General features: G+C 43.1%; 1 protein-coding gene across 4 annotated transcripts in view; it reads right to left on the bottom strand.

Moving 5' to 3' along the window:
* Positions 1-27,123, bottom strand: part of SDK1 (sidekick cell adhesion molecule 1) — a 584,684-nt gene that overhangs the window by 147,117 nt on the left and 410,444 nt on the right. For all 4 annotated transcript variants that reach the window (XM_035130977.2, XM_035130978.2, XM_035130979.2 and 1 more), the window contains exons 17-19: positions 19,810-19,991; positions 7,181-7,296; positions 1,489-1,681 (exon numbers count right to left, since the gene is read on the bottom strand). In XM_035130977.2, coding sequence (XP_034986868.2) covers positions 1,489-1,681; positions 7,181-7,296; positions 19,810-19,991 — 491 coding nt within the window. The remainder of the gene's footprint in view (positions 1-1,488; positions 1,682-7,180; positions 7,297-19,809; positions 19,992-27,123) is intronic.

Genomic DNA, 27,123 nt, shown 5'->3' with positions numbered 1-27,123 from the left:
GATATCATAAGAGATCAAGACAAAAACATGCATGTACATCAAAGGATGACTTGGGAGTCAGAAATTTTTACCTGTGGCCCAGCCAGCAATCATGCTTTTATAAGTATGATTGGGGACAATTTAGAGGGAGCTTCTCCAGCACAAGCTCTGTTGGAGGGAATAAGAACCACTCAAGAGCAACTGGTATTGCATAGCCTCCATTAAGCAAAGCATAATCCTAGCAAGATGGAGACAGTCGAGAGCTGTGCACATTTGATGAAATGGCATTCCTTCTGGTAGCGGTACATTTTCAAAAGCATCAGGCCTGCAGATTTTGGAGCCCCTTTAGCCCACATAAAACTGCTCAATAAATCTTCCTCAGAGGCCCCCCTCTTCTTCCTCGCACATCCTGGCCTTCAGAGTTGAGAAGGGTGGAAACAGGGCATAGAATCATTTTGGTTATAGTACCCTGGCTCAGGAACGCTCTCCCCATGGAGCCTCAGTCTCAGTCAAGTTGAATGTCTTGTCAGCAGAAGGTAAATAAAACTTTCTATTTACCCTCACTTTACAGATCTTCTTATTCATAATTTTAAATTCTGTTTCTTCCTAGTGGATATACTGGTGCTTTGCTTCTGTTTCTATTGTTGTTTTACTTGTTTTTTGTGTCTGAAAAGCACATTACAAGCTACTCAAGGTGTTCCTTTGGGAACCGACAGGTGGGGAACTATACTCCCAAGTGGATGGATTAACATGGATTCATTGGCGCTTGCACAAGGGGGTATCTGCAAAGTATGCACACTGTGATTGCAAATCTTGTGTGTGGTGGCAGTGGACAGCATGGTTCTACCTGCCAATATATCCCCCAGTTTCTCTAAAAGAAAACGTATAAAATAATATGTACCCCTAGAAGAGTTGACTGCATCCCACTCTCTCAGGAGGTTTCCACTGGCAAAAGCTGCAAAGTTACAGTGCTATCATGGAATCATAGAACTATAGATGCTCAGAAGCCTTGTACATGTTAACCACATGTTTTCTATCTCCAAACTTGATGGTGTCTCACCATGGAGACACACAGTGGACAAGCACAATCTCTTCTGTCCCACAAATTGTGAATTGGCTCTGATTTAATAATTACTTAACAAACGCTAATTGAATAATAGTTTGTTCTTCAGGGGCAATTTCAGGAAGACATCTAGTTATTATGGCTGTTCCAGTATTATTATTAATTTATACAAATAAAATGATCTACCCAGAAATTAAAATAAGTCCGTGTTTTCACTGGGAGCTGTTCCATGTTGGAAGGGTGTTCACTGCCATAGCTATAAAGCCCTTCCAGCACAGAACAGCTCCCAGTGAAAATACACAATTCAGTCTGCGGTGGTTCCTTGAATTGCTTAGTAAGTTTGATGAATGGTTTCAACCTAATTAGGAAGTTACGGTTATTTGCTCATTAGCCGGCCAGGGATCATGTGAAAAAGCTGTTCTTGACAATGGTCACCCTTTACTTACTGTCTTCATGAGTTTTGAGCAGCTGTGGCGAACTCCGTGGCCCATCCCCTGGGGTGGTGAAGCAGAGGACTGAGGTGTAGTAAGCAGTAAATTTCTTCAGGTTGGTTATGTAGCCACTGTGCACTCCATGAAAGTCTGGGGTGATGGTGACAGCAGTCACAGTTTCTGGCGCATCAATTGGCCAAGCCAGGAGCTGGAAATGGGAACATTGATTAAGAAAGCATGAAATCGCAGCACGGATGGCTCCCACTCACAGTCCAATACATGGGACCGCCAGGACCTCATTAGTTCACTTGTAAGAGCACAACATTACTATTAACACAATTGTTGCCGATTGGCTGGATGTACAAATTTAACTGTGTTGCTGTGCTTGATGAAAGCCTTGTGCATTACTTCCAGCTAAAAACAGAGAATTTTAAAACTGTGCTGCTAAAATCAGATTCTTAAAAAAGTGGCAAATACAAGAGCTTTAAGCTCAACTAAGGAGTTACATAACTGCGGCAAGACAACCCCCTCCTGCTTCCACGAATGAATAATCAAAGGGATGAGAAAATAATCAGCCAGTTGCTAGAGAACAGAAGGGCTAGGAAAAGGGAGGCATACCACTTGCCCAAAATGCACCAGGTTCAAAAGAAGCTTGCAAGGAGCCATAATCATGCCAGGGAGATGAAAGCCAGGCCCACCAACCTCAGGAGACACTGAAGGTCTAGGGTTGAAATGGGGGCAGGGTTTTGGTGGGTGTCATGCTCAGGCACACTGAATTCATCTTCCACTATTCCCTTCAGTAGACCTAAGCCTCCAGCCTCTGCCCCCTCTCTTCCATTTGACTTACAGAAACTGCTCCAGGTCTGGGTTCAGAGCCCTGCCAGGTTGCTGTCATAACCCTGTCATGTTACCAGCACCTGTGCAAAAATGCTCAACACACAACCTTAAAACAAGCCCCTCTGGACAGGGGAGTGGGTGGTCCTCCCCTGTTCAAGAGCCAGGGACAGCAGCCTGAGCCAAACACCGACTGCAGCAATATGTGGGGCTGGAAGGCATCAAGGAAGGAAATGCCAGGCCTGTTCCTAAGTGACCCCAGAGACAGGGATGTCCTTACCATTTAGCCATCTCAGATGAAGGATGCTGGCAGCCCCTGTGCTCACTCTGCCTGAGCCCCTCCTGCGCTGGCACCTTGGGAGTGGAGATGCTTGATTGCTACTACCTTGGGCTATCTGTCTTGCCTGGATATTTACCCTCAAGGTAGCATAGAGCAAAGGGCCCTTGAGTGAGTAAGCAAGCAGAGTCAGCCATTGCATTGCATCACTGCCTGATCAAACAGGCACGAGTGGAGCACTGAGCAAGGGGAGACAAGACATTGGATGCTGCTCTAGATGGGCCATGCAGCCTGCCCTGCTGCCCCCTAGTGCAGTGGAGGACACTGTCCCATTGCCACTGTTGGTGTAACACCCAGCAGCCAGTCTGCTCAGCTCCTGCAAGCGCAATGGAGAAGAAGTCACCTTGTTCTTCACCTTTGGTAGCAAATTGTCTCAGGCTGACTCTGCCCAGAGAGAAAGCCAGCACAGAGTCTTCATCGTATTCCTTTGAGAGTATGTCTTGGCACACTTGGTAGGATCCTTGATACTTGAACGGAAGTCAAACAGCAAGCATGATCCCACTCACTGAAAGGCTTATTAGACCTTGCTCCCCTGATCACCTTTTATAGCACAACACTATTCAACTGCTCAGTGCTGTTAATTGCTGTTAATTTGTGCTAATTGTCCCCAAGAGCAGCTAACAGAGCCTAAAGGGGACTTGCTTGATGCATGGGCACATTTGTTTCACTGGCTACTGGCAATAGCAGAAGGAAGTTCCCCCCTGCCAGAAGTTTCTTATGTAGGTTGACCAGGGATAGAGATTTTCACAGAAATACAATTAAAAAATGGTTCCCAGTCCTGTATTCTGACACTGGGGGAAAAATTGGGCAGGACCACACAAGGGCAGGGCCCAAAATTTAGCCCACCCTTCATTCTGCAGTTTGTGTATTTAAAATAAAAACTCTGGATTCCCCCCTTCTTTTCCCTGCCACATTAAGCAAAGAACATGCAATAATCTTCCCCAGGATTGGGGAAATTCAAACTTACTCTGAAAAGGAGGGGGGGGGAATGACTTCTGGTTGAGGGCAGCATCATAAGAATGTTGCCCAGAAATCATGGATTCAAACATCCTCCAACTCATGATTTAGCCCAGTGTAGGCAAGCCCTGTGGTTACAGATTTAGCTGACAAAATAGGACTACTTAGCACTGATATGGTGCTGGAGGAGACTCTTGAGAGTCCCAAGGACTGCAAGAAGATCAAACCTATCAATTCTGAAGGAAATCAGCCCTGAGTGCTCACTGGAAGGACAGATCCTGAAGCTGAGGCTCCAATACTTTGGCCACCTCATGAGAAGAGAAGACTCCCTGGAAAAGACCCTGATGTTGGGAAAGATGGAGGGCACTAGGAGAAGGAGACGACAGAGGACGAGATGGTTGGACAGTGTTCTCGAAGCTACGAACATGAGTTTGACCAAACTGCGGGAGGCAGTGCAAGACAGGAGTGCCTGGCATGCTATGGTCCATGGGGTCACGAAGAGTCGGACACGACTAAACGACTAAACAACAACAACAACAAGCACTGATATTGTGTTTTGAAGTATTCAGAGCATTTCACATTCATACTCCCTGTAAACCATTTGTTCAACTGACACTTACCCAGGTAAGTGTGTTGCAGGCTTCATATGCTAACAACAGCCCCATCAACACCTGATGCCTTGTGATGGCAGGGAGAAAAACGTAAACCCACACAAAGCTGTTATACATTGCAAGCATTGTGTATCTGGGTTGTTGAAGAGCATGGATGCCATGCTCAGCTGCACCTAACCAGCAAGCTGATGAAAATCACAGGCGTGCCCAAGCTCCAGGCAACCAGAACTTAGCGGCACAAGAGAAAGCAAGTTGTTCCTCCTCCTGCTCCTCTTCCCCCCAGCCCTGTGCATGGATCTGTCACATCATGTTCAGAAGACTCACTGAGATTCAAGTGAGAGTCAAATGAAAATAAACCATTGCATAATGACAAACGCAGAGCCTCACTTCTCCTTTTTGAATCCTAGCTATGAAAGAAAATGGAAATGTCCAAATGTTAGTGACTGTGTTTTTACTCTTCCTCATTTCCAAAGAATTTAGCACTGCGCAGTTCCATTAATCGAAGCCAAGTGCATTTGCCACATAAAAGATGCAATGGGTGGAACCAGCTTGGCAAGCAGACACTCAAAAAATTGACTACTGGTAATGTATAAATCATTACACAAATTATGCAGTACAAGTAAATGTGATGGAAATGTCCTCCCCAAACTATCCATATTAGAGTTAAAGAAGCTATAAGAGAAATATGAACTGTGCAGCTGTTTACGTCTCAAGGAACTAAAGAAAAGGAAAGGAAAGAGAAAGTTGACAGTTGAAAGCACAGAGATCACTTCTTCTTGACAAGTGTGAATTAGCCTGTGAATCACTTCATATGTTTTTTTCAAAGGAAACTGCAGTTTAAAAGCAAATTGGGTATAAAAACAAGTTTGGATAATAGTCAGATGAAAATGCTGGATTCACAAGTTTAGGAAAGAAAGAAAGAAAGAAACCAAAACTCACAATGGAAATAACACACCAGTCTCAATTCTCAGGACTTTTTCTCAGGTGCACACCCCTTGGCATCTAGAGGATAAATGTTGCAGCTACGGATTTGGATACTATAGTAGTGAGTATCTAGATTTTCCAGGCCCCTTACACACACCTGAAACAACTCTGAATGGTGGAAGCACAACTTCCACCATTCAGCCATATTCATTTTTGTTTTATGGATGGAGAACCAGTCCTGGAGGCTCATGGCCCTGCCCAGATGCTTCAGTCATTGCTCCTCTATCTCTACAAGCCATCTAAAATAGTACATGATGAAACATTCCATGCATGTGGCACAATCTTTCCCTTCTGGGAAAAGGGATGAATATTGTGCAAATTGGGGCGGCTATTTGTACAGGCTTCGTGGAGTGCACTTAGAGGAATACAGTATGTGGTGAGTGGGGTGGGTGAGATCTGCACCATTTCTCCACCACTGCAGAAATGTTTGAATCATGGTGAGGACTTGCCAAGATGGTCACTTATTTATTTGTTACAAATTACTTTCATTCCACCTTTCAATCCTGAGACTTCCACAAGGCAGGGTAGAATAAAACAACAACAAATGTTAAAATACCCCTAACAAACCATCCATTCAACAGTGGCAGCTCACACAGTGCCAAATGACTGCTGGCATAAAAAGGAATGAAGCTTTTTACAGCTTGCCTAAAAGCTATTAGTGAAGAGTCTTGATGGGCATGGGAGAGTCCTATGCACCACAGTTCTGAAGGGCGTGGACTCGGTTGTAGGTCTGATTTTGCAGACAGGGCCATAGAAACAAAGAATTGTAAAGTGAAAGGTGATGATTACTTCCATCTCCTACATTTTTTCATCCCTATGCTCTCAATCTGCCTTCCGTGTTCCATGTTATGGATCTCCTCACAAGTGTACACACCCTTCACATATAATGCTACCGTACTTCTCCTTCCTGTTTGGTCTAGTCATCTCTTGCCAGAAGTCCTTCCTCAAGGAAGCAGAGACCATGGTTCAGGAAGCCAAACCTTTTCTAATGACACCACCCACACAGCCAGAGGTTTACTTCCAGTGTTTTCTTCTCTCTTCCTGGGCCATGACCTTCAACAGGAAGGAGTAATGAAAAAAACGCCTGTGCCCCAAGGCCCTTCAGCTTCTTATCTAGAGTTTCATTGTCTTTGGGGTAGATGCAGTCTTTCAGATCCTTAATTATCTAATGAGTACTTAAATCCAGGCCTGTCAGATTTATCCACTATCACATTCACTGGATCACAAGTGGTTATAGTTTTTAGACATCTGAGTGAGAGAGACGGGAAGCAGGCTTCATTTCTTCAGCCATTCAGAAGGACCAGCTTCAGCAAGCACTTTTTGCCCCTGAACTGTTTCATTCCAGCTGGGCACTGTACAAATTACTATTTACTTTTAAGAACTGGTGCCTGAGTTTTCTTTTTTCCTCTTCCCTCCCTGCCCCTTTCCCCTTTTTGCTGTGACTTTTATAGTGTATGTCTGTGGATAGGTTCTGTCTTTAATTAACTGTATATAAGTTGCAATTGAAGCCTTTGGGGTTGAAGAACAGAGTACTAATGCTCAGAAATTCTCTAAAAGTTCTCCCAGATATGTATGTGTGTATTATTAGACAGACAGATAGATGGATCACACTCTGGAAATCTGCAGGAGAACTTGTCTCCACTATGATACTTGCCAACATGATGCCAAAAATCACCCTTTTGAGACAGCAAATATGCAACAAGCATATTCAGAAAGACAATCAATCCATCAGAAATACAAACGATAACAATCCAGTTTCTTATATCTGTAGAACTACATCACAGTAAGTGATGACTGGCATGCCAAACATTAATAAAGTTTACTTATAAAGAAAGTAAATTTACTTAATAAAGTAAATAAACAGATAATTTAAAATGCATTCAATTTAATAAAGCTATAATTTTATGGAAAAAATAAACTGTCTTGTGGTCTTAAAATGAAGGGCTGAATATAAATTTAATAAATAATAATAATAATTTCAAACCTTGTATCCCTGATTGATCCCGTTGATGAATTGCTGTGGAGGAGGGTTCCAGAAGAATTGGATGGTGGTAGAGTTCACTGCTTCTGCTTGGATGTTCTGTGGAGGAGCTGTAGGCACTGGGACACCAGTCAGGAAGACGACAAAGTAAAATTGATTGCAGGCAGGGAGAAGGAATGGAAGAAAGGAGAAGTGAAAACGAAGAAACCTTTAGCCGCCACTCATGATTCAAAGCAAATAACAGTGGTTTGAAGAGAGACCTGTGATTTATGTTTCCGATAGTCAGTGGTGACTTTAAAAGAAAGTTAATTGGGTTATTTCTCATTTTCTGTTAGGAGATTCCTTCAACGGGCAAGGGAAGAGATGAAATGGTTCTTGTGGATTATTATTCTACAGATGAGGTTTTTCCCAAAGACCTAAGATAGAAGCACAGATGGTGATGGGTGAATACATCTCTCTCAATTATCCATGGCTGTAATGGGAATCTGCAGTTTCAAGAAGAAACTCTCACAGACTGCAACAGCAACCCTACAACCTCTCTCAGGAAACCAGCAAATTTATTGTATGTATGTATGTGCTTTCCTTTATTTGCTTGTTAATAATGGGATATTATATATACATATATGTGCATGGATGGCCCTAGAACAACGTTTGCTCTCTTGTATTAGGAAACTAACTGTCCAACCCTATGCAAGATTACTTAGAATCATAGAATCATAGAGTTGGAAGAGACCACAAGGGCCATCCAGTCCAACCCCCTGCCGAGCAGGAAACACCATCAAAGCATACTTGGAAACATCTCATTAAGTTTAATGAGGCTTACTCACATGTAAGCATGTTTGCATACGATTGCAGCCTAAATTACACAGTTTCAGACAACTAATGAATTACATCAGTGTTGTTATGTACACTGGGCAGTTGGAATGATATTTCCTATAACTTTTCTTTTTTATAAACTAAGAAGGACCTTAACAAAAGTGAACAACAGTAAGTTTTAAAACAATAGTTAGAACTCCCAAATTAAGCTTCACCTATTCATAATGATTCTGGGTGCAGTATAACAGCTACAGCTGCAAATGACTGATGGCTGACCAAAGCAGTGCTTGGCAGGTTGTGCCCCAAAATTAGGATAATGCCCTAATTTGATCCATTTACTTGGATTGTTAACTCTTCTAATCACAGAGTTGAGAACAACTATTCAATAGTACACTCATAAAAATGTGAGAAATTTATATTGAACTTGTATGCCAATTTTTCTATTTGTATGATGAGTCATATCTGCGGTAACCTGCTTGAATAAGAAGAAAACTGTGGACAATATGGATGCCATAATTGGTAAAAAGATTCTTGGCTAGATAGCATCAGTCTTCATTGGTCATCTGCACTGTTAAATTGAGAATAAGTTATGTGAGTACAAGACTACAGTAACAGAAGTCATCCATCACTTTAATTCCACAACCTGAAACTGATTCCTGAAGTCACTGCATGTATGATTAATCACAAGACTTTCTGGAATCACAATACATTTTGTGCTACTCACATATCCAGTGGGGTATATCTTGCTCAGAATGCCTTTGGAGAAGGGTTCAAATATTTTCCCAAGTGATTTATTGACTTAATAATGTTCTGATGGTGCATGGTAAAGCTTTACATATGGCATCCCTCCTAAAACCCACTCCCAACTTTCTATGACATCATCAAATAATTGTGAAAATTATATCATGCCCCAGGGCTCAGGCCCCCTCTACTGGACAACACAGAAGTTTTGGGAACAGCAAGGGAGAAAGTTTATGAAGTAACCACCCCAATAGAGACTCCCACAAAGGAGGAAGAGAAGCTCTAGGGAATAGCATGCCTCCTGTCTCCTGCACTTGAGGAGAGGGTTGGTTTGTCCCCATCCTTTGAAGCCAGAAACTTGTTCCCAGAACCATCTGAAAATGCCCTTACGCTTTCACATAATGTCCAGGATCAGAAGGTGGCTTCTCTCCCATGCTGGAGCATATCCATGTGGGACAGGATGTGGACCCAGTCTGAGGAGACATTCACCTCGCTACAGGGTTACATAAGATTTGGCAGGACTGGAAGCTCATATCTTGTCCATTTGCTTTGCATTCAGTACACCTTTGGTTTGTATCTAAACTACAGTGAACTGTCCGTGGTCCTGCCTGAACAGCTACAGCCTACCATTGCCTCTTCCTACGCTTTGCCCTAATGGTTCTGGAGGTGTGTGTACGTTACTTTTTCAGAAAAAGAAAGTAAACAGAGAGAGTATAAAAGAGGAGCAAAAGAAAAGGGTGAAGCTAACAGACTACTGTGTGCTTTAGGTTTGCAGAGAAGAGACCTTGGTGGAAGCAGTAAGCTTAAAAAGACTAAACGTCTTGCTTAATTTACGGTATCATCAATAAAATAAAACTGTGTGTGTCTCTGTGTGTGTGTGTGCTGCATAAGTCTTAAATCCACTTTCAGGGCTGGCCCAAGACATTTTAATGTCCATGAATAGTCCAATCCCAATCAACTTAGAAGCAAGTTCTTGGGAGTAGCACTTACTCTTAGGATAAGAAGGTATAGGATCACAGCCTTAGTTAACAAGGGGCACAATCTACTGGCTTATTAAACTTGTCTTTCACTTCCTGCTAAAAAAGTCCCAAAGCAGTTTGCAAGCACATAAAAAATACAACAATAAAATTACAAAAAAAACATATTTAAAGCAGATCTAACCACATTGGGAAGTTTTCCTGTGCCTGTGGAGTGGGGCCTGAGCAAGAGCACAAACATTTCATTTCAAATGGGGTTTACACATGAGAACTTCTCTGTGATTCAGGACCTGTTTTCTGTTGTACAACCATTTATGGTACCCAACATCTGTCACATGATGTTTTCCATTGTCACCATCCCTTTATGGAAGGGTCACTTCTATTGCATTGGGTTTGTGAAGTGATAAATATGCCAGTTGCTGGACAAGGGGGAGACTGTTAGGGAAGGAACTGTAAGCAGTTTTACCTCCTTGGGGAGTCTTGGCTCACACTTTGAAAAAAGCAATGACTTCCTGGCGGATGCTAGACTGAAAGTTCTGAAAGCATTTCCCACAGAGCTTGCCTACAGAAGTCATTCTTAGGCATTTTCCTGCTGCCTGCACATTGCACACCTCTGAGCATCACCTTTTTCTTTGAGAATTCTGAAGCACTTTGAGGAAGAGGATGAGCTACCTTTAGGGACCAACTATGGTAAAGGAACTCAGAATGTCATGAAAGAATGCAACATGCAAACAAAGTTTCTGTTCATTACCCTTACTTTTGGAAGCTAAAAAAGCACCCAGGCAAAGATACCAAAGTATTTACTGACAACATCTGCAGGAATGTGGCAAACTCAGTGCTGTTTTGCTTTATTTCAAAATGGAAAATGTTCTGGTTTTGTGAGAAGGTGATTTTTATTTTTATTTTTGAACTCAGGAGAAGAAGCACTGCAGCTTAAAGGATGCCTGTCATGAGAAGGGTCGGGGGGAGCGGGAGATAAAACCATGTTTGGAAAAATGGCAGCTGAAGAAATAATAATTTATGGCATAATTATTTCTTTCAGAGAAAAATCAACTTCTGAATCTCAATGAATGCATTTCATACATGGATAAAACAAGACTGACTAATGTGTGTAAGCATCTTTTGTGTACAGGAGTATAAATATCCATATTAATGGATTTATCAGCAAAAGTGCCATTTGAACTTCATGGAAAGTTGCAGTGTTACATTTTAAATGAAGGATGGCAATCCCGCATTTTGTGTGGATTTCTCAGAGTGGAGCGCGTGCCAGTCCCTTCCCTGTTGCGCTGCTCACAAACGCAGTCCTTCCCATCACAGCTGCAGGTTTGGCAAACCAAACCAAAACAAATCTGAACCTGTTTCCCCAAGTGTGTGCAGCTTTCCTGTGATGGGTTTGAGGAATCCCCACAAATTGCATAGCAGAGCTGGTGTGACAGAACCAACCTTTTACATCCCTCCTGATAAAGTTCACTTAGCTGGAAATGCATTAGAACGTAGCTGGTCAACCTACAAGTTATTATGTAGCATTCTAAAACTGTTCTTAGCAGAAAAGGTCAGGAAAGGCAGTTGTGAATAAGAGGCATCCAGTGGCCTCTGGCAGAAAGGTAAGGGGGAAACGGGAAGGGATTTAGGCCAAACATATTACTGCTGTGACTAGCTACTTGTGAACATGAAGAAAGGCAGAAGAGCAATTTTAAAGATGAGCACTCAGCATAGGCTTGAAAGGTCTCCAAAGAATGTTTTGACACCTTAATCTGTCAGTTTCCACCTCCAAACATGGCAGCCTCTTTGGATTTCAGGTTTGTCACTTTCCAAGGTTTCATTTTTCTCTTTAAGGACTAGCTTAGAATATACCACTGTGGTACATACTCCAAAATCCTAAGCACATATATTTCATGGATTCCTCAGATTTTCAACAGAAACTCATTTGCAAATCTGCTTGACTATTTGGACTGTAAGCTTAGCAATGCACCCACAGTTACAACTGTAGTGCGCTTTCTGGTGCATCTGTTTATGGGAGCAAGAGATTACTGCTTGCCTCTCCCCTAAAGCACATAGGTTCTGCATTTCAGAAAATGAATGAGAGCACTTGCTATTTGAAAGGTAGTCTTTGGGCACATCTACACTTTTCTTTACTACAAATGCAAACAAATTTTAACCCACATGGATCACCAATCCTATGCAATTTAGGAACTGGAATTATTTTCAGAAGCACTGGGGATCTCTGCAATGAAAGTTTCACAGAACCCTCAGGAAAACAACAAATTCCCAGCAGTCCTCCAGGGAATCCCAACTGAAAAGGTGGTCTAAGTTTGGAGGCTTAGAAATCTTATACAAGGGGTTATTTTTTTTTAAAAAAAGTATTCATTTCTCAACAAGCCATTTAGCAACCAAGATTAGGTGAATGTAGACTGTTTTACTCCAAGCAGCTCCCAACAGGATGCTCTGAAAATCCACTATTCTACTAGAGACCAAGCCAGAGAGAAACAGGAAGTTATGGTCATTTGAACCAACACTGATTGCTTCCTTAGACCAGCACTCTGGAGTTGTAGCAGGCAATCCTCGGAGCGCTTTCTCTTAGGATAAATGGACATTCATGTAAACTGTCCAGGTCATATTGATCTGCAAGCCACATAGCACTTCTCATTTGTTCAATTTATGGATGTTTTCCTTCTTACCAGGAACAGCTTTCTAAATAATAGTTTGCATCAGGGGTGGGGCAATCTGAAAGGTGGATCTTGAGATGTTGCTGCACACCCATTCCCATCAGTATGGCCAAAGATCAGGCACCACGGAAGTTGCAGTCCAGCAACATCTGGAGAGCCACAGGTTCCCCATCCCCTGATTTACATGACCATTGTTGCATAGCTGCCAAGTTTTCCCTTTTCTCACGAGGAAGCCTATTCAGCATAAGGGAATTTCCCTTAAAAAAAGGGAGAACTTGGCAGCTATGCATTGTTGATGCCATAATGTCAGCGTCTCAGTGTACTTGAGTATACTCAATATCTCACTGCGTATGTCCCATTTCTTATCAGGTTTTCCCAGGCAGGGAAATCCTCCAGGAAAACTCTCCAAGACTGATAGGAATACTCTGATCTACCTTCTTACCGTGTAAACTAGACTTCACACAATGAAACATGTTTTAATAATGGATGAAGATCTAAATTTGTTTTTGCATCAAGAAGAGGTTTCTAAATTTCAGAGATATATAGTGAGGCCAAAAAAGGAAAAAAGGATCATTGGGCCCTCCTAGGTAAATTTGAAATGTCCCACTGAATAAACTTTTCACACAAGTGTATCTGTGATCCTAATTTTGCATATGCAAATACCAGTTTAAACAGCATGTGGGCCATAGCCTTCTTTGCGCCAAAAACAAAGTAAACACAAGTCTGAAGGGACATCAGAGGAGGAAAGAGCAGTTGTAATGAATGATAACAAACATATGTAAGGTCAAAGAGCTGTGCTGAACACCATCCTGAAAAGGCTTTTCTGGTTCAAAGAGTCAGCTCCTTTGAACTCAGGACTACTCTGCTTTAATGCTGTGCCAGCAAGTTTCTCAAGAGAACATAAGTGATATTATTGTGTTGGCACTAAACAACTGCTCTGTTAAGAACAGCAGTAGTTGTCATTTTTCTGGCAGGTTCCTGTCTTCCTGAACTCTTCATGGCTTGGCTTGGCCATTCCTTTAGAATGGTAGACTCCTAAATTTCTACAGTCCTTCTCAGGGACCAGGGACCAGATGTCAGAAAGATTCTCCAACCTGAGAGCCTGGCAAGCTGTTGCCAGTCAGAGTATACAACACTGGGCTCTATGGCCTAATAGGGTGGCCTAGTGCAAAGTGGTTTCCTGTGTGTTCAAGTCTTAAGTGCTTGGCAGCACATTTGTAGGGGTTTCTACTTGCCAGCATGGATTGCCTCAAGGGCTCACACAAGTCAGTTGAGATGGATGATAAAGATTGTGAAAGGAATTTGGTGTGCTGGTCTTCTCCTTGCACTTACTTATAACTGAACTCCTTGATGCCAAGGGTCTACCTGGAGGAATTTACAGTGCACAGTCTTATCTCACAGGATCTCCTGGGATATTTAATGCTCCCTCATGGTATGCTGATACTGTAGGATTGTAGGAAACTGCTTTTATCAGAATTATGAAAAATAAAGTGTGCAGCCACCCTGACAACTTCTTTAAAGAAACACAAATGAGCATCAGCTTCAGCTTCCCAGCTGTCTGCCTGTAAAGATGAACTGAAAACAAAATGGCCCTTGTTAAGAGGCAGGCACCCGGATGGCTTTAATATGGCATTTGATAAACTTAATGGGTGGGATTCAATTAAGCTTATACTCAAGAGTAGAAATATTGAAATCAACAGGCTTAACGGTCATTTTCATTAACTTCAGTAGGTTTGTTGTTGTTGTTTAGTCGTTTAGTCGTGGCCGAGCCGACTCTTCGTGACCCCATGGACCAGAGCACGCCAGGCACTCCTGTCTTCCACTGCCTCCCGCAGTTTGGTCAAACTCATGTTCGTAGCTTCGAGAACACTGTCCAACCATCTCGTCCTCTGTCGTCCCCTTCTCCTAGTGCCCTCAATCTCCCAACATCAGGGTCTTTTCCAAGGATTCTTCTCTTCTCATGAGGTGGCCAAAGTATTGGAGCCTCAGCTTCACGATCTGTCCGTCCAGTGAGCACTCAGGGCTGATTTCCTTAAGAATGGATAGGTTTGATCTTCTTGCAGTCCATGGGACTCTCAAGAGTCTCCTCCAGCATCATAATTCAAAAGCATCAATTCTTCGGCGATCAGCCTTCTTTATGGTCCAGCTCTCACTTCCATACATCACTACTGGGAAAACCATAGCTTTAACTATACGGACCTTTGTAGGCAAGGTGATGTCTCTGCTTTTTAAGATGCTGTCTAGGTTTGTCATTGCTTTTCTCCCAAGAAGCAGGCGTCTTTTAATTTCGTGACTGCTGTCACCATCTGCAGTGATCAAGGAGCCCAAGAAAGTAAAATCTCTCACTGCCTCCATTTCTTCCCCTTCTATTTGCCAGGAGGTGATGGGACCAGTGGCCATGATCTTGGGGTTTTTGATGTTGAGCTTCAGAACATATTTTGCGCTCTCCTCTTTCACCCTCATTAAAAGGTTCTTTAATTCCTCCTCAGGTTCTTTAATTCCTACTACTACTAATAGTAGGTTTACTATTAGTAAAACTTAGCTGAATACAGCCTATGGAGGTTGTCTATCCATGGCTAATAGTCATGAGAGCTACATGCAGCACAACCATCTGGAGGCAGGGAACTGCAACTGACTTCATGTTCTGCTTCTGGACTTCCTAGAGGCATCAGGCTGGCCTCTATAGGAAACAGGATGCTGGGCTGAAGGGGGTCCCAGTTTGGTCCGACCCTGAAGGGATCTCCTTATCAGACAGACACCATTATAGCAGCCAGGTAGAAGGAGAACATTTCTTTGATGGGCCTTGAGTCCTCCTACCTTGGCCATCCATCAACTCAGCTTCTAACACAAATATTAGCAGGTGTAGAGAAGAAACCCAGAAAGGTGGAAATGCCAACAGCTTCTATTTCTCCACCTTTTTATAGTAAAATGTGGCTTCTTTCTCTCTTGCCCCTGCCTGCCAAATTTTGTTTTTTAAAAAAATTCTAACCCTGGATTTAGGAGCTGTTTATTTTATTTGGGAGTGAAAAATGGTCACAAGCAGCAATTGCCTGGACATTCTCCAACTGCAGAGCAATAAAGGGAAACCCATCATTTTGCTCTGAGGCTCTGACATTAATAATCTCTCAAATGAGACTGAGACCAAGCCGCTTGCTCCTCTTTTGGCCCCTTTCCACACCAAACAGAGAAGACTTCAAAGGGAAAGCCTAATCAAACGCAGTTCAATAAAGGCCACATTATCACATGGCAATGCCCATGTCAGAGTAATCTGTCTGCATTATGAAGCACTAACATTAAAATAGACTACAAATGTCCAGCTTTTAATCTACACCCAACCACAATCCATCAAATAGTCAAAGATCCTTGCCCAAGAATGGCACGGGGCCTTTTACGCTCTCTTGCATTCTAAATACCATTCTCTGTCAGTCCGCTAATGCAGAATGGAAAGCTTTCAACTTGCAATGCAGGATTTATATATTTATAAATGACTACAGACAGCTGGTCAATAAATGATGATACTAACGTCACCCAATATCAAGCAAGCTATGTTAGTGCCAATTGCCGGGTTTAAGGAAAGGGACTAGAGGCCTGAAAGGAACAAATGTGCCAAGGAAAATGGCTGAGGTGCTGGGTCAACCTGAAATGTCAAAAGAAAGGGAATGTCAAACCTTAAAGGTAACAGAAAGAATGTGATCAAAATGAAAGCAAGAAGTGGACATCATGGTAGGTACAAACTCATACACTATAGAGCTCTTGCTGGCAGTGAAGAATACAAGAGAAGGGCCTTGATTTTAGCAGGTTGGTCTTTTATAGGAAAGCAAAAGAAAGAAGACTGCATCAATAGCAGGCAAACCCAATTACGTACACTAATAATTTAATGACTATTTGAATCGGGGGAAATCGTCCAGCGGTTAAATAGAAACAGCATGAATGAAATGCTAGGAGATGCAACCCTATGTCTGTTTAAATATTGAAACATTTCTCCAGACAAAGCTATTTGAAAATCAGCTGGGGATTTGTTAACTTATTATTGCCCCTAATTGGCTTTGCCTGCTGCACTTAATCTTCCTTATGGATAGTTTTGGGGTTCTTTCAAAATGTCTGGAGAGTTTTGATTTTTAAGGAATTTTAATTGTATTTCCATTCCTAGTTTATAATTTTAAAAAAGATATTTCTGGTTTATTTGTGGGGGGGTTTCTTCATATTTCTCCTTTTGTAGTATTTGAACATGTAACACACACACACACCCCAACATGGCCATTTCCTGTAGTCCAAAGATCCTATAGGCTGGACAACTGTACAAGAGGCTGCCTTTGAAGATGGCTTGGAAACTGTGGTTTGTTCAAAACACAGCCACTGGGCTGCTAACTGAGATCAGCCACTGGGATATCATGCACAAACAACTTTGCTGGCTCCTGATCCTCTTTCAAGCTCCATTCACAGTGCTGCTGCTTACATTTAAAGCCCTACAAGCTTTAGGGTCTGTGGGCTATTCACATTTTGGACTGCCTCTCTTCGGACGAGCCTGCCTATTACTGATGTTATCATAGGAGGTGGTAGACCTTGGTGAGCACCCACCCAAAGTTATTTAGGGGGAGCACTCGCCACAATTGCCACAAACCCAATCCGGCACCTCTTAGGCTGAAAAAGAAGCCCTACCTAGTTTAATGCCACTTTCCATTTTGCCATGCTGTCCACACGCTTAAAGCTATTGTGGAGTGGTATTTTACATACTGCTTTCATTCTACTGTTTCTGTTCTTTCTGATTTTTTGCTCAGTGCTGCTCTGTGGTTTTAGTTTTTAAATGTTTGGCTGCCCAGAAACATGAATGTGCGGAAAGTGTGAGATATAAACTACTAACCAACTAGATACATTAAGATTATTTAAAACAGAGACGGTGCAAAAAATAAACTCATGGAAGTAGTACAATAGTAGTACAACAATTAATTCAACACATGTTCTGTGTGTCCTGCAGTGCATAGGACTAGATCTTGACACAGTGTTTTGTGCTTTTGTGTTGTGTGGGGACCCTTAAAAAGAGCCCTGTTGGGACAGACCAAGAATCCACCTGGCCCAGTATCCTGCCTCCAACAGGGGCCAGCCAGGTGCCTCCCAGGTGCCCAGAAGCAGAGTCTGAAGACTCAGTATTGCTGTGTCTGCAGCTGCTGTCATTGATGGTTATCCTATATCGCTGAACTCCCTACTCTGCTGTAGCACATTAGAACCAAAGACTTTGAGGCGCAGGGGTTAGAGCAGGCACATACCCAGCCACCACCCAACAGGAGCACAGGCATCTGTACCTGCGTATCCTCCATGTATCTTAGCATCAGAAGCTTCTCTTGTTTCTTTCGAGCTGATTTCGCTCATAAAAAAAATGTCTGGGCAAGTCAGTTGTTCCTTTTATTGCCCCATTAAGTTGCTGTTGCATTTCAATGTACCTCACACCCCTAACCAAAACACAGAAACAAAAATATTCTCACGAGGCAAAGTGTATTTAATCATGTAATAATACTGCTCTCCTATTCCCAGTCAGCAAAACCGTAACATGCACTTTACTGATTATGAAGTAACTGATGTACTGTGTCTCCAATGGGAAGTTTTAATAGCTCTCTTGCTTTTTACAGCCCACTAAAGCAAAGACCGTGACACTCTCACTACGGCTCAAAATTCAACATTGGCCTGCAATTTGGGGGCATCGGTGGAAGCAGCAATGGCTTCGTTTTCCGTCACAAGAGGCTTTTAGCAATGATTAGGAAGCTTAAAAGGGGTCTTGACGTGAGGAGGACAGAAGGGCTCAGAAGGCTGGAGCCACACAGCTTTTTTTTTTTTTTGCAACCATTAAATCTGCAAGGAGGAAGTATTCCAATCACTGTCGGGAGCCAGTGGGGTGATACCTAGGAGCTTTCTCATGTGCACTTCTTCCAAATGGCAAGCGATAGGAACAACAGTTGGGGCACCTTCCTGAGCTCTGGGCTAGTTCTGCCCATACGAACTGGCCACAGGCTCTCCTGGACCAGAAGAGCTCCAAAAGGCTTTCAGCTTGGCACTGGCCTGAGCAACCAGGTCTTCTTGGTTCTACTGTCCCTCTGTGTGTTCCTTGGTCTGTAGCTCCAGGGTTGGTCCTTCTGCTCCAGCTCCCGAGCTCAACTCCTGGATCCTCCTTCCTTGTCTTTGGTGACTTCTAACAGCTGCCTACCGCTCAGCCCTGACACTCCACATCCATAGACACCTCTTTGTATCTTTACACCCCCTAATTTTAGGCCCCACGTCAGGATTCAAGACAAGCAGTGTGTCTTGGCCCATCCCTACCCTCTCCAACAAATTGTGTCACCACATGAAAATGCACAATGAAAGGGGAGACATTGGCTCCAGATAGGGATCGTAGGGATACAGCTGTCACTCTCCAGGGCTGTAATGTAGCAGCCTAATTTCAGAAATTTTTAATGATAATTAGAATGGCACAACTCTGGACAAGAACACCTTAAAAAAAACACAACTCACACAACAACTTAGCAGTTGCTGTAATTATCCCAAGTACAAGAGACACTACAAAGTAGGGGAAGAATGTATTTATGATCCAATTAAGAGTGGTACATGGGTCTATAAGCATTTGGAGTTTCACAGTGCTCTTAATCAGGTCAAATTGTGCCTGCTGAAGAATTCTGAAAGTGTTTATATTCCTTGGCCTATCACAGTTGGTCCAACACAGAATATATTTAATCTACTTTTTAGCTGTCTGGATGTGACATCAGGCACAAAGTAGGAAGATACAAGCTGTGCAAATACATCTGCTGGTTGAATAACAACAAAAATGTACTATTTGGCATGAAACAAAAGGGAAAGGTAAAAAGCACTTGATCAGATGCAACTTCTTGATGCACGAAAAGGCCTCTTATCACCTTTTGCTCAGAACTCACTTTTTTGCTCCTTCGAAATGGGATCAGAAACAGCCTCCCTCCAGGAGAATCTCCCTCCTACACAGACACACTTTAAAAGCTATACACTGCCCTTCACCTACCTGGTGCCCTCCAGGTGTGTTGGACCTCAACTCTCATCTGCTCCAGTCAGCATGGCGGTATGAAACCGGGGTTGATGGGAGTTGTAGTCCCAAACATCTGGAGGGCATCTGCCATGTGCAAACAAGCTGGTTGACCAGTGCCATTTCAGTCACCAATGAGAAGAGATCCCCACATATATTAAGTAAAATAGAAACATCGTCACCCACCCCACCCATCTCTCCATCTACCTCTTTCCCCCTTTCTTCCTAATGTCTCAACAAATGAAACTAATTTGTAAAAATGTTATGAGATACATTGCATATATCTTTGTAAATCAAGAGAGAGAGAGAGAGAGAGAGAGAGAGAGAGAGAAATAGAGAGAAATAGAGAGAAATAGAGAGAAATAATAGATAGATATCCAGGGCAGAACTCACCTCCTTGCAAAGTATATTCAGTGACTGCCCTGCTGAAGGCTCCCAAGCCAGCTCCATTGTAAGATGCAACCTGGATTTCATACTGAGTCCAGATGATCAGGTCCTTTATCAGGCAGTAATTGATCTCTGCGCTGGTGATGTTCTTGTACTGGTACTCTCCAGGGAGGCCCGCCAGGCGATACCTATGCATATAGACAGAGGATCATTTGCACCAAATTACTTCAATTAAAGCAAATACCCAGACTAACAAAACAGCTTCTTTTCTAAGCAGGCAATATGCAATGTCCTACCTACTTGGGGAGGCTGCTGGTTTGGAACACCTGACAAATACTGGCTGGTCCCACCTCCAGAGCCTCCAAAAATCACAGAAACGGTGGTGGACCTGAGTGGAGACTTGGACTGGAAAGGGTAGTAATCATCTCCCTTTCCCAAGCCCTACTCAGGAAGAGGAAGCCAACACTCACATGTGCTCCAGACCCACTGCATGTGTTGCAGGTGCCACATCATACTCACGTCAAGGTTTGTGAGAAATCAATCTTTGAGAGCAGCAGCACCCATACTGTGTAACTCCCTGCCGACTGACATTAGACAGGCGCCTTCGCTGCACTCTTTTTGGTGCCCCCCCCAACAATTTTCTTTAGGCAAGTCTGTCTAGAAGGTTGGCATGTGTTTTAATCAAGTTTTTAACTTCTGGTTGATTTGAAATATTAGTTGAATGTTTTAATTTGCTGGGTTTTTGTGGTTGATTTTTAATACTCTTTTTATTAGTAGTTTAATACTTAAATTTGTCTTGTAAACTACTTTGAGGATGGTTTGTTTCTATAATCAAGGGGCATCTAAATATGATTAAATAAATAAAGACCTGGAAAGTGGTGGGGTCAGCTGGAAAAGTTGTGAACTTGCTCAGTTGGTGCCATGTGATGCATCATGTGGTTCAGCTCACTATTCCAGGGGGCTCTGATGCTGGACAGCTCTACCTACTGCTTCTAAACTCTGTCTAGATCAAGGAAAGTCATAGTACCTAGTATGCTCTATTCTGCCTTGGTCAGACCACACCTGGAACATGGTGTCCAGTTCTGGGTGCCAATATTTAAGAAAAATATTGACAAGCTGGAACATCTGTAGAGGAGGGCAACCAAGATGGTCAAGGGTCTGGAAAACAAGCCTTATGAGGAACAATTGGAGGAGCTGTGTATGTTTATCAGAGAAAAGAGAAGACTGAGAGGAGATAGGATAGCCACCTTCAAATATCTAAAGAGCTGTCACATGGAAGATGGAGCAAGCTTGTTTTCTCCTGCTCTGGAGAGTACTGTAGGACTTGAACCAATGGTTTCAAGTTACAAGAAATAAGATTCCAACTAAACATCAGGAAGAACTTTCTGACAGTAAGAGCTGTTTGACAGTGGGACGGACTCCCTCAGAAGGTGGTGGACTCTCCTTCCTTGGAGGTTTTAAAGCAGAGGTTGGATGGCCCTTTATTAGGGATTTTTAAGTTAAGATTCTCTTCCAACTCAATAATTCTATGACAAACCTTCCCCATCTCTCCTGCTAGACAGCTTCCCAGCCTCACTGGAAGATATAACTGAGGCATACAACAGAGGTGGCAGAAATAACACACAGAATTCAAACTCTGTATTATAATAATACCAATGTCAATTTCAATAATAGGAATAATATCAATACTAATCAGACAAATCCATGGAGGAGAGTGCTATCAATGACTGCTACCCATGAAAGCTATGCTGTACCTCCACAGTTAGAGGCAGCAATGCTTCTGAATACCACAGGAAGGGAAAGTGCTTGAATCCTGCTTGCTGGTTGGCCCCATGAGAAGAGGATGCTAGAGTAAATGGGCCATTGGCATGATCCAGCAGGCTCTTCTTATGCTAATAACAATGTTATTGATAGGAAGTTATAAATAACTAGCTGGCCCGGCCATGCATTGCTGTGGCTCAGTCTGTTAAATGGAGCCTCAGAGTCCCCCTTCAGACTCCCCTCACCTTCAGAGTGCCCCTTCATTTTGTTGAAATGTTTTACGTGTGTTCTGTTTACACAGGCTCATCCCTGTGACTCCCCCCACCCTGTCCCAACCCATGACCTATCCCCTCCCCTCCTCCCCTCACCCTGGCTCATCCCTGTGGTTGTCCCCACCCTGTCCCAACCCATGAGGTATGCTGCCCCCTCCTCCCCCCACCCCCGGCTTATCCCTGTGGCTGGGCATACCCTGTCCCGACCCATAATAATAATAATAATAATAATAATAATAATAATAATAATAATTTATACCTTCCAACAGAAAGATAAAACACAGTGATCTATTAAACATTAAAAGCCTCCATGACCTATCCTGCCCCTCCCCCCCACCCCCTGGCACATCCCTGTGATTGGCCCCACCCTGTCCTGGCCCATGACCTATCCCGCCCCTCCCCCATCCCCCACCCAGGTGAGCTCCCGCCTACACTCTGCCCAGTCTGGAAAGCCGAGCCAAGATGCTGTGGAGAGGGAAGCTTTCCTAGGTACAGTACCAGTGTAGCTGTCGCTAGAGGGCGCTGTTTTGCAACCTCTCCTGTGCTCCCAGCATGCACTTTCTTCTGAGTTGTGAGTTCTGGAACACGTGGTTTGGGGGCTTTTACGTGGCCCAGGTGTGACATCTGTCTACGCAAACAGTATGGGGCCACTCTCATATTTGCTTGGGACGTTGTGTCAAAATTTGAACGCAATCGGTCAAGCAGTTTCAGAGAAAAGTGGAGACACACCCACATGTCCAGTTTATATTTTTATATTATAAATAATATATTCTTAGGGTTTCTTTATTGTAACAGAGTGAGCAGCAAAAGCAGAGAAAGACTGACTCCTGCCTGCCTGCTCCAATATTTATATGCTGATCTCACCAAGAATACATGCCTAGGGCTAAGCAAAACTCGTGTTTTATCCTGCTTTATGGCTGCAGAAAAATTACAGCTTGTCTAATAAAAATGATGATTTAGTGTTCAACTTCCCTTTGCATGCCCCCTCACCACACACTTACAGATTTTTCTCTTTTTTTGTCATAGTGCAGCAATAAATCTGTTTGAGCAACGTTTATCCCTTAGACTTTTGGCCCCAAAATGGAGCTAAGGAGCAAATCAGGCTCTCGTTGTGGATCCACATTCATAGCACAAATAATGACAATCGGGGGAGGAAAATGTCTTGCTGGAGATTTCCAGAGAGTGAGTAAAAAGGTTGAGCAGGAAAGAATGGGAACATCTAGGCTTGTGTACCAGTTCTGTGTGCACCCTGAGCAACAAGGTGAATCAGAGCAATTCAGGTCGTGATTTCATCTGAGTCAGATCTCACCATGAACAAGGCATCTCAGGTGCTCTGAGTCAGACTGTGGAAACACCCAGAGCTCAAGAGGGGATGGGATAAAGAGGTGGGAGCAATCTTTCCTTTGGATGGACAGAACACAAGAAGAACCTGATGAATCAGGACACTAGCCCATTTGGTCCAGCATCCTGCTCTCACAGCAGCTGAACAGTTGGCTGTGGGAAACTAGGAAGCAGGATATGAGCACCAGAGCTCTCTCTCCCCCTGTGGTTTCCAGCAACTGGGATTCAGAAGCATCACTCCATCCCAACTGCAGAGGCAGAGGACAACCATCCTGGCTAGTAGTCTTCAATAGCCCTCTCCTCCATGTATTTGTCCAATCCTCTTTTAAAGCCATCCAAGTTGGTGGCCATCGCTGCCTCTTGGGGCAGTGAGTTCCATAGTTGAACTCTGTGCTGCATGTGGAAATACTTTCTTTTATCTTCCCTGAATCTTCCAACACTCAACACATCTTACTTTCAAGTAAAGGGAATGATTTTCTGAGGCCACTCAAATCAGTAGGTGGCAGAGGGCTAGTTCTTTCCCAATTGTTCTTTTCTGTAACAATCAATTTAAAATCATACCTCGCTCCCTCTTTTTCTTCATGTAAGGGGAAGGTATTTCCATGAAGGTTGGTGGTGAAAAAATTTTCAGGGCTTTTTTTTAAATAAATAAAGTAAAATCATTGAGTATAGTCTGAACTTTCACAGTTCTCTTTCTCAGGAATCTTCTTTAGGTCTCCAGTTGCTCACAAAAAAACTGGGCAAGGAACCATTTTTATTTTCCTACCCACAAATAGTAAAGTCTTATCTTGTGGGAGAATGTTGATGCATCTTTCTAAAATTTGACAGGCTTCATCTCCTCAGACGATGCTTGCAAACAGCATCTACTTCTGGCTTCGTCTTCTTCTTTTAAAAAAGTTAGATACTTTTTATTTTTTTAAAAAAATAATTAAGTAAGTAAAGGTTCCTCACATGAAAACCCCTAAATGGGTATGCCTGAATTTTGGCAGCATTAATCCACTCTGAAGGGGTTCCTTTGCCTGCAAGCTTTATACACTTGTGTGGAAAGGATGGGAATTTACATTCATTTTTAGATTCCCCATTATAGCCACCATTTCCATTTAATAGATAGATTTGGATCAAAAAAAGAAGAGAATTTGAATGACCCAGAGGGGATCTGAACTACATCAGGTTGCTTTCACGTTTTACAGGTACAATTACAAGGTGAATCTTGTTACAGGTAGGTAGCCATGTTGGTCTGCCGTAGTTAAAACAAATTTTAAAAATTCCTTCCAGTAGCACCTTAGAGACCAACTAAGTTTGCCATTGGGATCAGCCTTCGTGTGTATGCACACTTCTTCAGATACCAGGTGACTCTTGTCATCATTGCGCACCCCTAGTGGCATCCATCTATGCATGCAACTAATAACAGACACAAATTGCCTTCATGGCCAATTGCTCTCCATTCTGTTACCACTCCTCTAATGATGATCCACTGCATGCAAAGGCTCAATTCATGGTAGACAGAGTACCATTTGTGTGTGTGTGTGTGTGTGTGTGTGTGTGTGTGTGTGTGTGTTATTAAAATTCCCATTCAGTCCAATGCCACATGCATTCACTTTCACTGCAGGCTGCCTTGTGAATTCACTGTATTGCAAGACAGATAACATTGCCTTAGAAAGCCCCAGACCCAAAGGAATATCTGGTTTGATCCTCACAGGTTGGGCAAGCTTCATGGCTGAACAGAATTTGAACCTAGGTCTTCCTGGTCCTAGTCTGACACTTCACAACACTGAATTTATTCATTTATTCATACCTTTCCACCCATAGGTGGCTTAGAAACCCATAATTACAATCTGTGCAGTATTAACAAGGCAATATAAAGCTGGCTTTATATTTGCCCATTCAGGCCAGTGGGCTGGCAGGTGGTTCTCAAGAGTCTCCCGCACAGGTCCTCCCCAACCCTACCTCCTCAGATACTCTAAATGGAGATGCCAGAACCAGGGATTTGCAGAACTGTGGGTCCTTCCCTGCCACATAAGAAGTTACCAAGGCATGAAGGCTGTCAAGTCCTGGTCCTCCCCAAAGGGCTGCAACCGGTGGAAACAGAACAACTCATCATTGTTCCTGCAGGCATTGGGTTGGCCACTGTGAGCACGGGTGCTGGACTAGATGGGCCATGGGCCTGATCCACCAGGTTCTGCTCATGTTCTTAGGCACAAGGATACAATCTACAGGTCAGTCTTTGCCAACCTGGTACCCTCCAGCTGGTCTGGACCATATATTTAATTTAACAAGATTCATATGCAGCTTCCTAAAACAACAACTCCCTCCCCACAGGAGTGCATTCTGCACCATCATTATGCAGCTTCCAGAGAATGCTGAAAATGCACCTCTTTACCTGGCTTTTAACACTTGATGTGTATAATTGTTGGACCCATCTTAATGTTGTTTTGAACTGTTGTTTTGAACTGTTTTTAATGTTGTGTTTTGATTTTGTGACTGACCCGAGGACCTTGGAATGAAGGGCAGAGAATAAATAAAATAAAATATAATAAAAACACTAGCAGCAATAACAACACCTCTAAATGGTTTTAATGGTTGAGACTGATGGGAATTTTCATTCAAAACATCTCTCTCTCTCTCTCTCTCTCTCTCTCTCTCTCTCTCTCTCTCTCTCTCTGTGTGTGTGTGTGTGTGTGTGTGTGTAATCTCAAGCTCTGATTATATGATACAACAAATACAGGAACATATATATTCACTTTAAAACAAAAAGATATGAGTTGCAGAGGAAAAGAAATCAAATCAATGTCTCTATGTAGGAGTTATGACCTACATGAAAGCCAAGGCCATCTGGTGAATCCCTCAAAGCCCTGTTCTTGCACTCAGCGGAGGGGAAAAACCACATTGAAAGGAAATAATTATCAAAAACAAACAATCCTCGGAAGCCTGAGAACTTGCAGGCGGGGAGGGGGGAGGAGGAGAGATGTTTGCCTTTCCCCCTTCAGGAAACAAGCTGTACAATAGCTGTTCAGAATATGCTAATCCACATATCAGAAATAAGTAGACTAAATAGCCGTCTGACTTGCAAATGAGGCATTATGACTCTGGGAGAAGACAAACATGGAAATACTGTAGTTATATTGCCTGCACTTCTATTTTCCCCTAAATTAACAAGCCACAATTGTGGGGAGGGGTTCAGGCAACAAGCCAGGCCTGCCTCATGTTTTCCTGCTCAAGGCTTTGATGGCTGCACAGTGGCGAACAACGCAGGACTGCATCCATCTAAGTGATACTCAGAGTAGACCTATTAAAAATAATAGTGGATGACTAACTTAAGCCTGCTGTTTTCAATGGTTGTGCACTAAGCATGACTGAGTATTTGGATACAACCCCATGTCAGGCTGCATTGACCCCCCTCTGTAATGTCTGGCCCAACTGACCCCGGGTCTCCTCCAACCCTCCCTGCTCAATACTGCTAATTTCCACTGGCAGGATCAGGGAAACCACCTTGTCTTGAGTTTGAGTCACAGGTCAAGTTGGCCCAGATGTTATGGGAGAAGGAAACATGATCTGGGGGCTGTGATTTGAACAGCAGCCCCATTTTCTTCATACCTCCCCCCTCAAAAGAGAGGGAAGGTGGCCTGTCTCACTTGCAAATTCACACTTGAAGAATTTTCATCCAAACTCCAGATGCAAAGTTATGGCTCTCTCTGGGTTGTCCCCCACACATCTAGGTGGAAACCTAGCTGAATATAATAATGTGGAGAAGCCACAGCTTAGCCGTAGAGCAAGGGCTGATTCATGGGAGTTCTAGTTGTTGTTTTTTTAAAAAAGGAGCCCATTGCAGATGATGCAAAAGACCCCTGTCTCATAGCCTGGGGAGCTGCTGCCAGCTAGAGGAAACCATACTGGCTTAGATGGGCCCGCTGTCTGATTTGGTATATGCTCTGTGCATCCTGCTGTT

This window comes from Zootoca vivipara, chromosome 14 (genome assembly GCF_963506605.1).
Source record: "Zootoca vivipara chromosome 14, rZooViv1.1, whole genome shotgun sequence".
In the NCBI taxonomy this organism is placed as follows: domain Eukaryota; kingdom Metazoa; phylum Chordata; class Lepidosauria; order Squamata; family Lacertidae; genus Zootoca; species Zootoca vivipara.
Note: the sequence above shows the minus strand (reverse complement) of the source record. Positions and strands in the feature narration are given on the sequence as shown.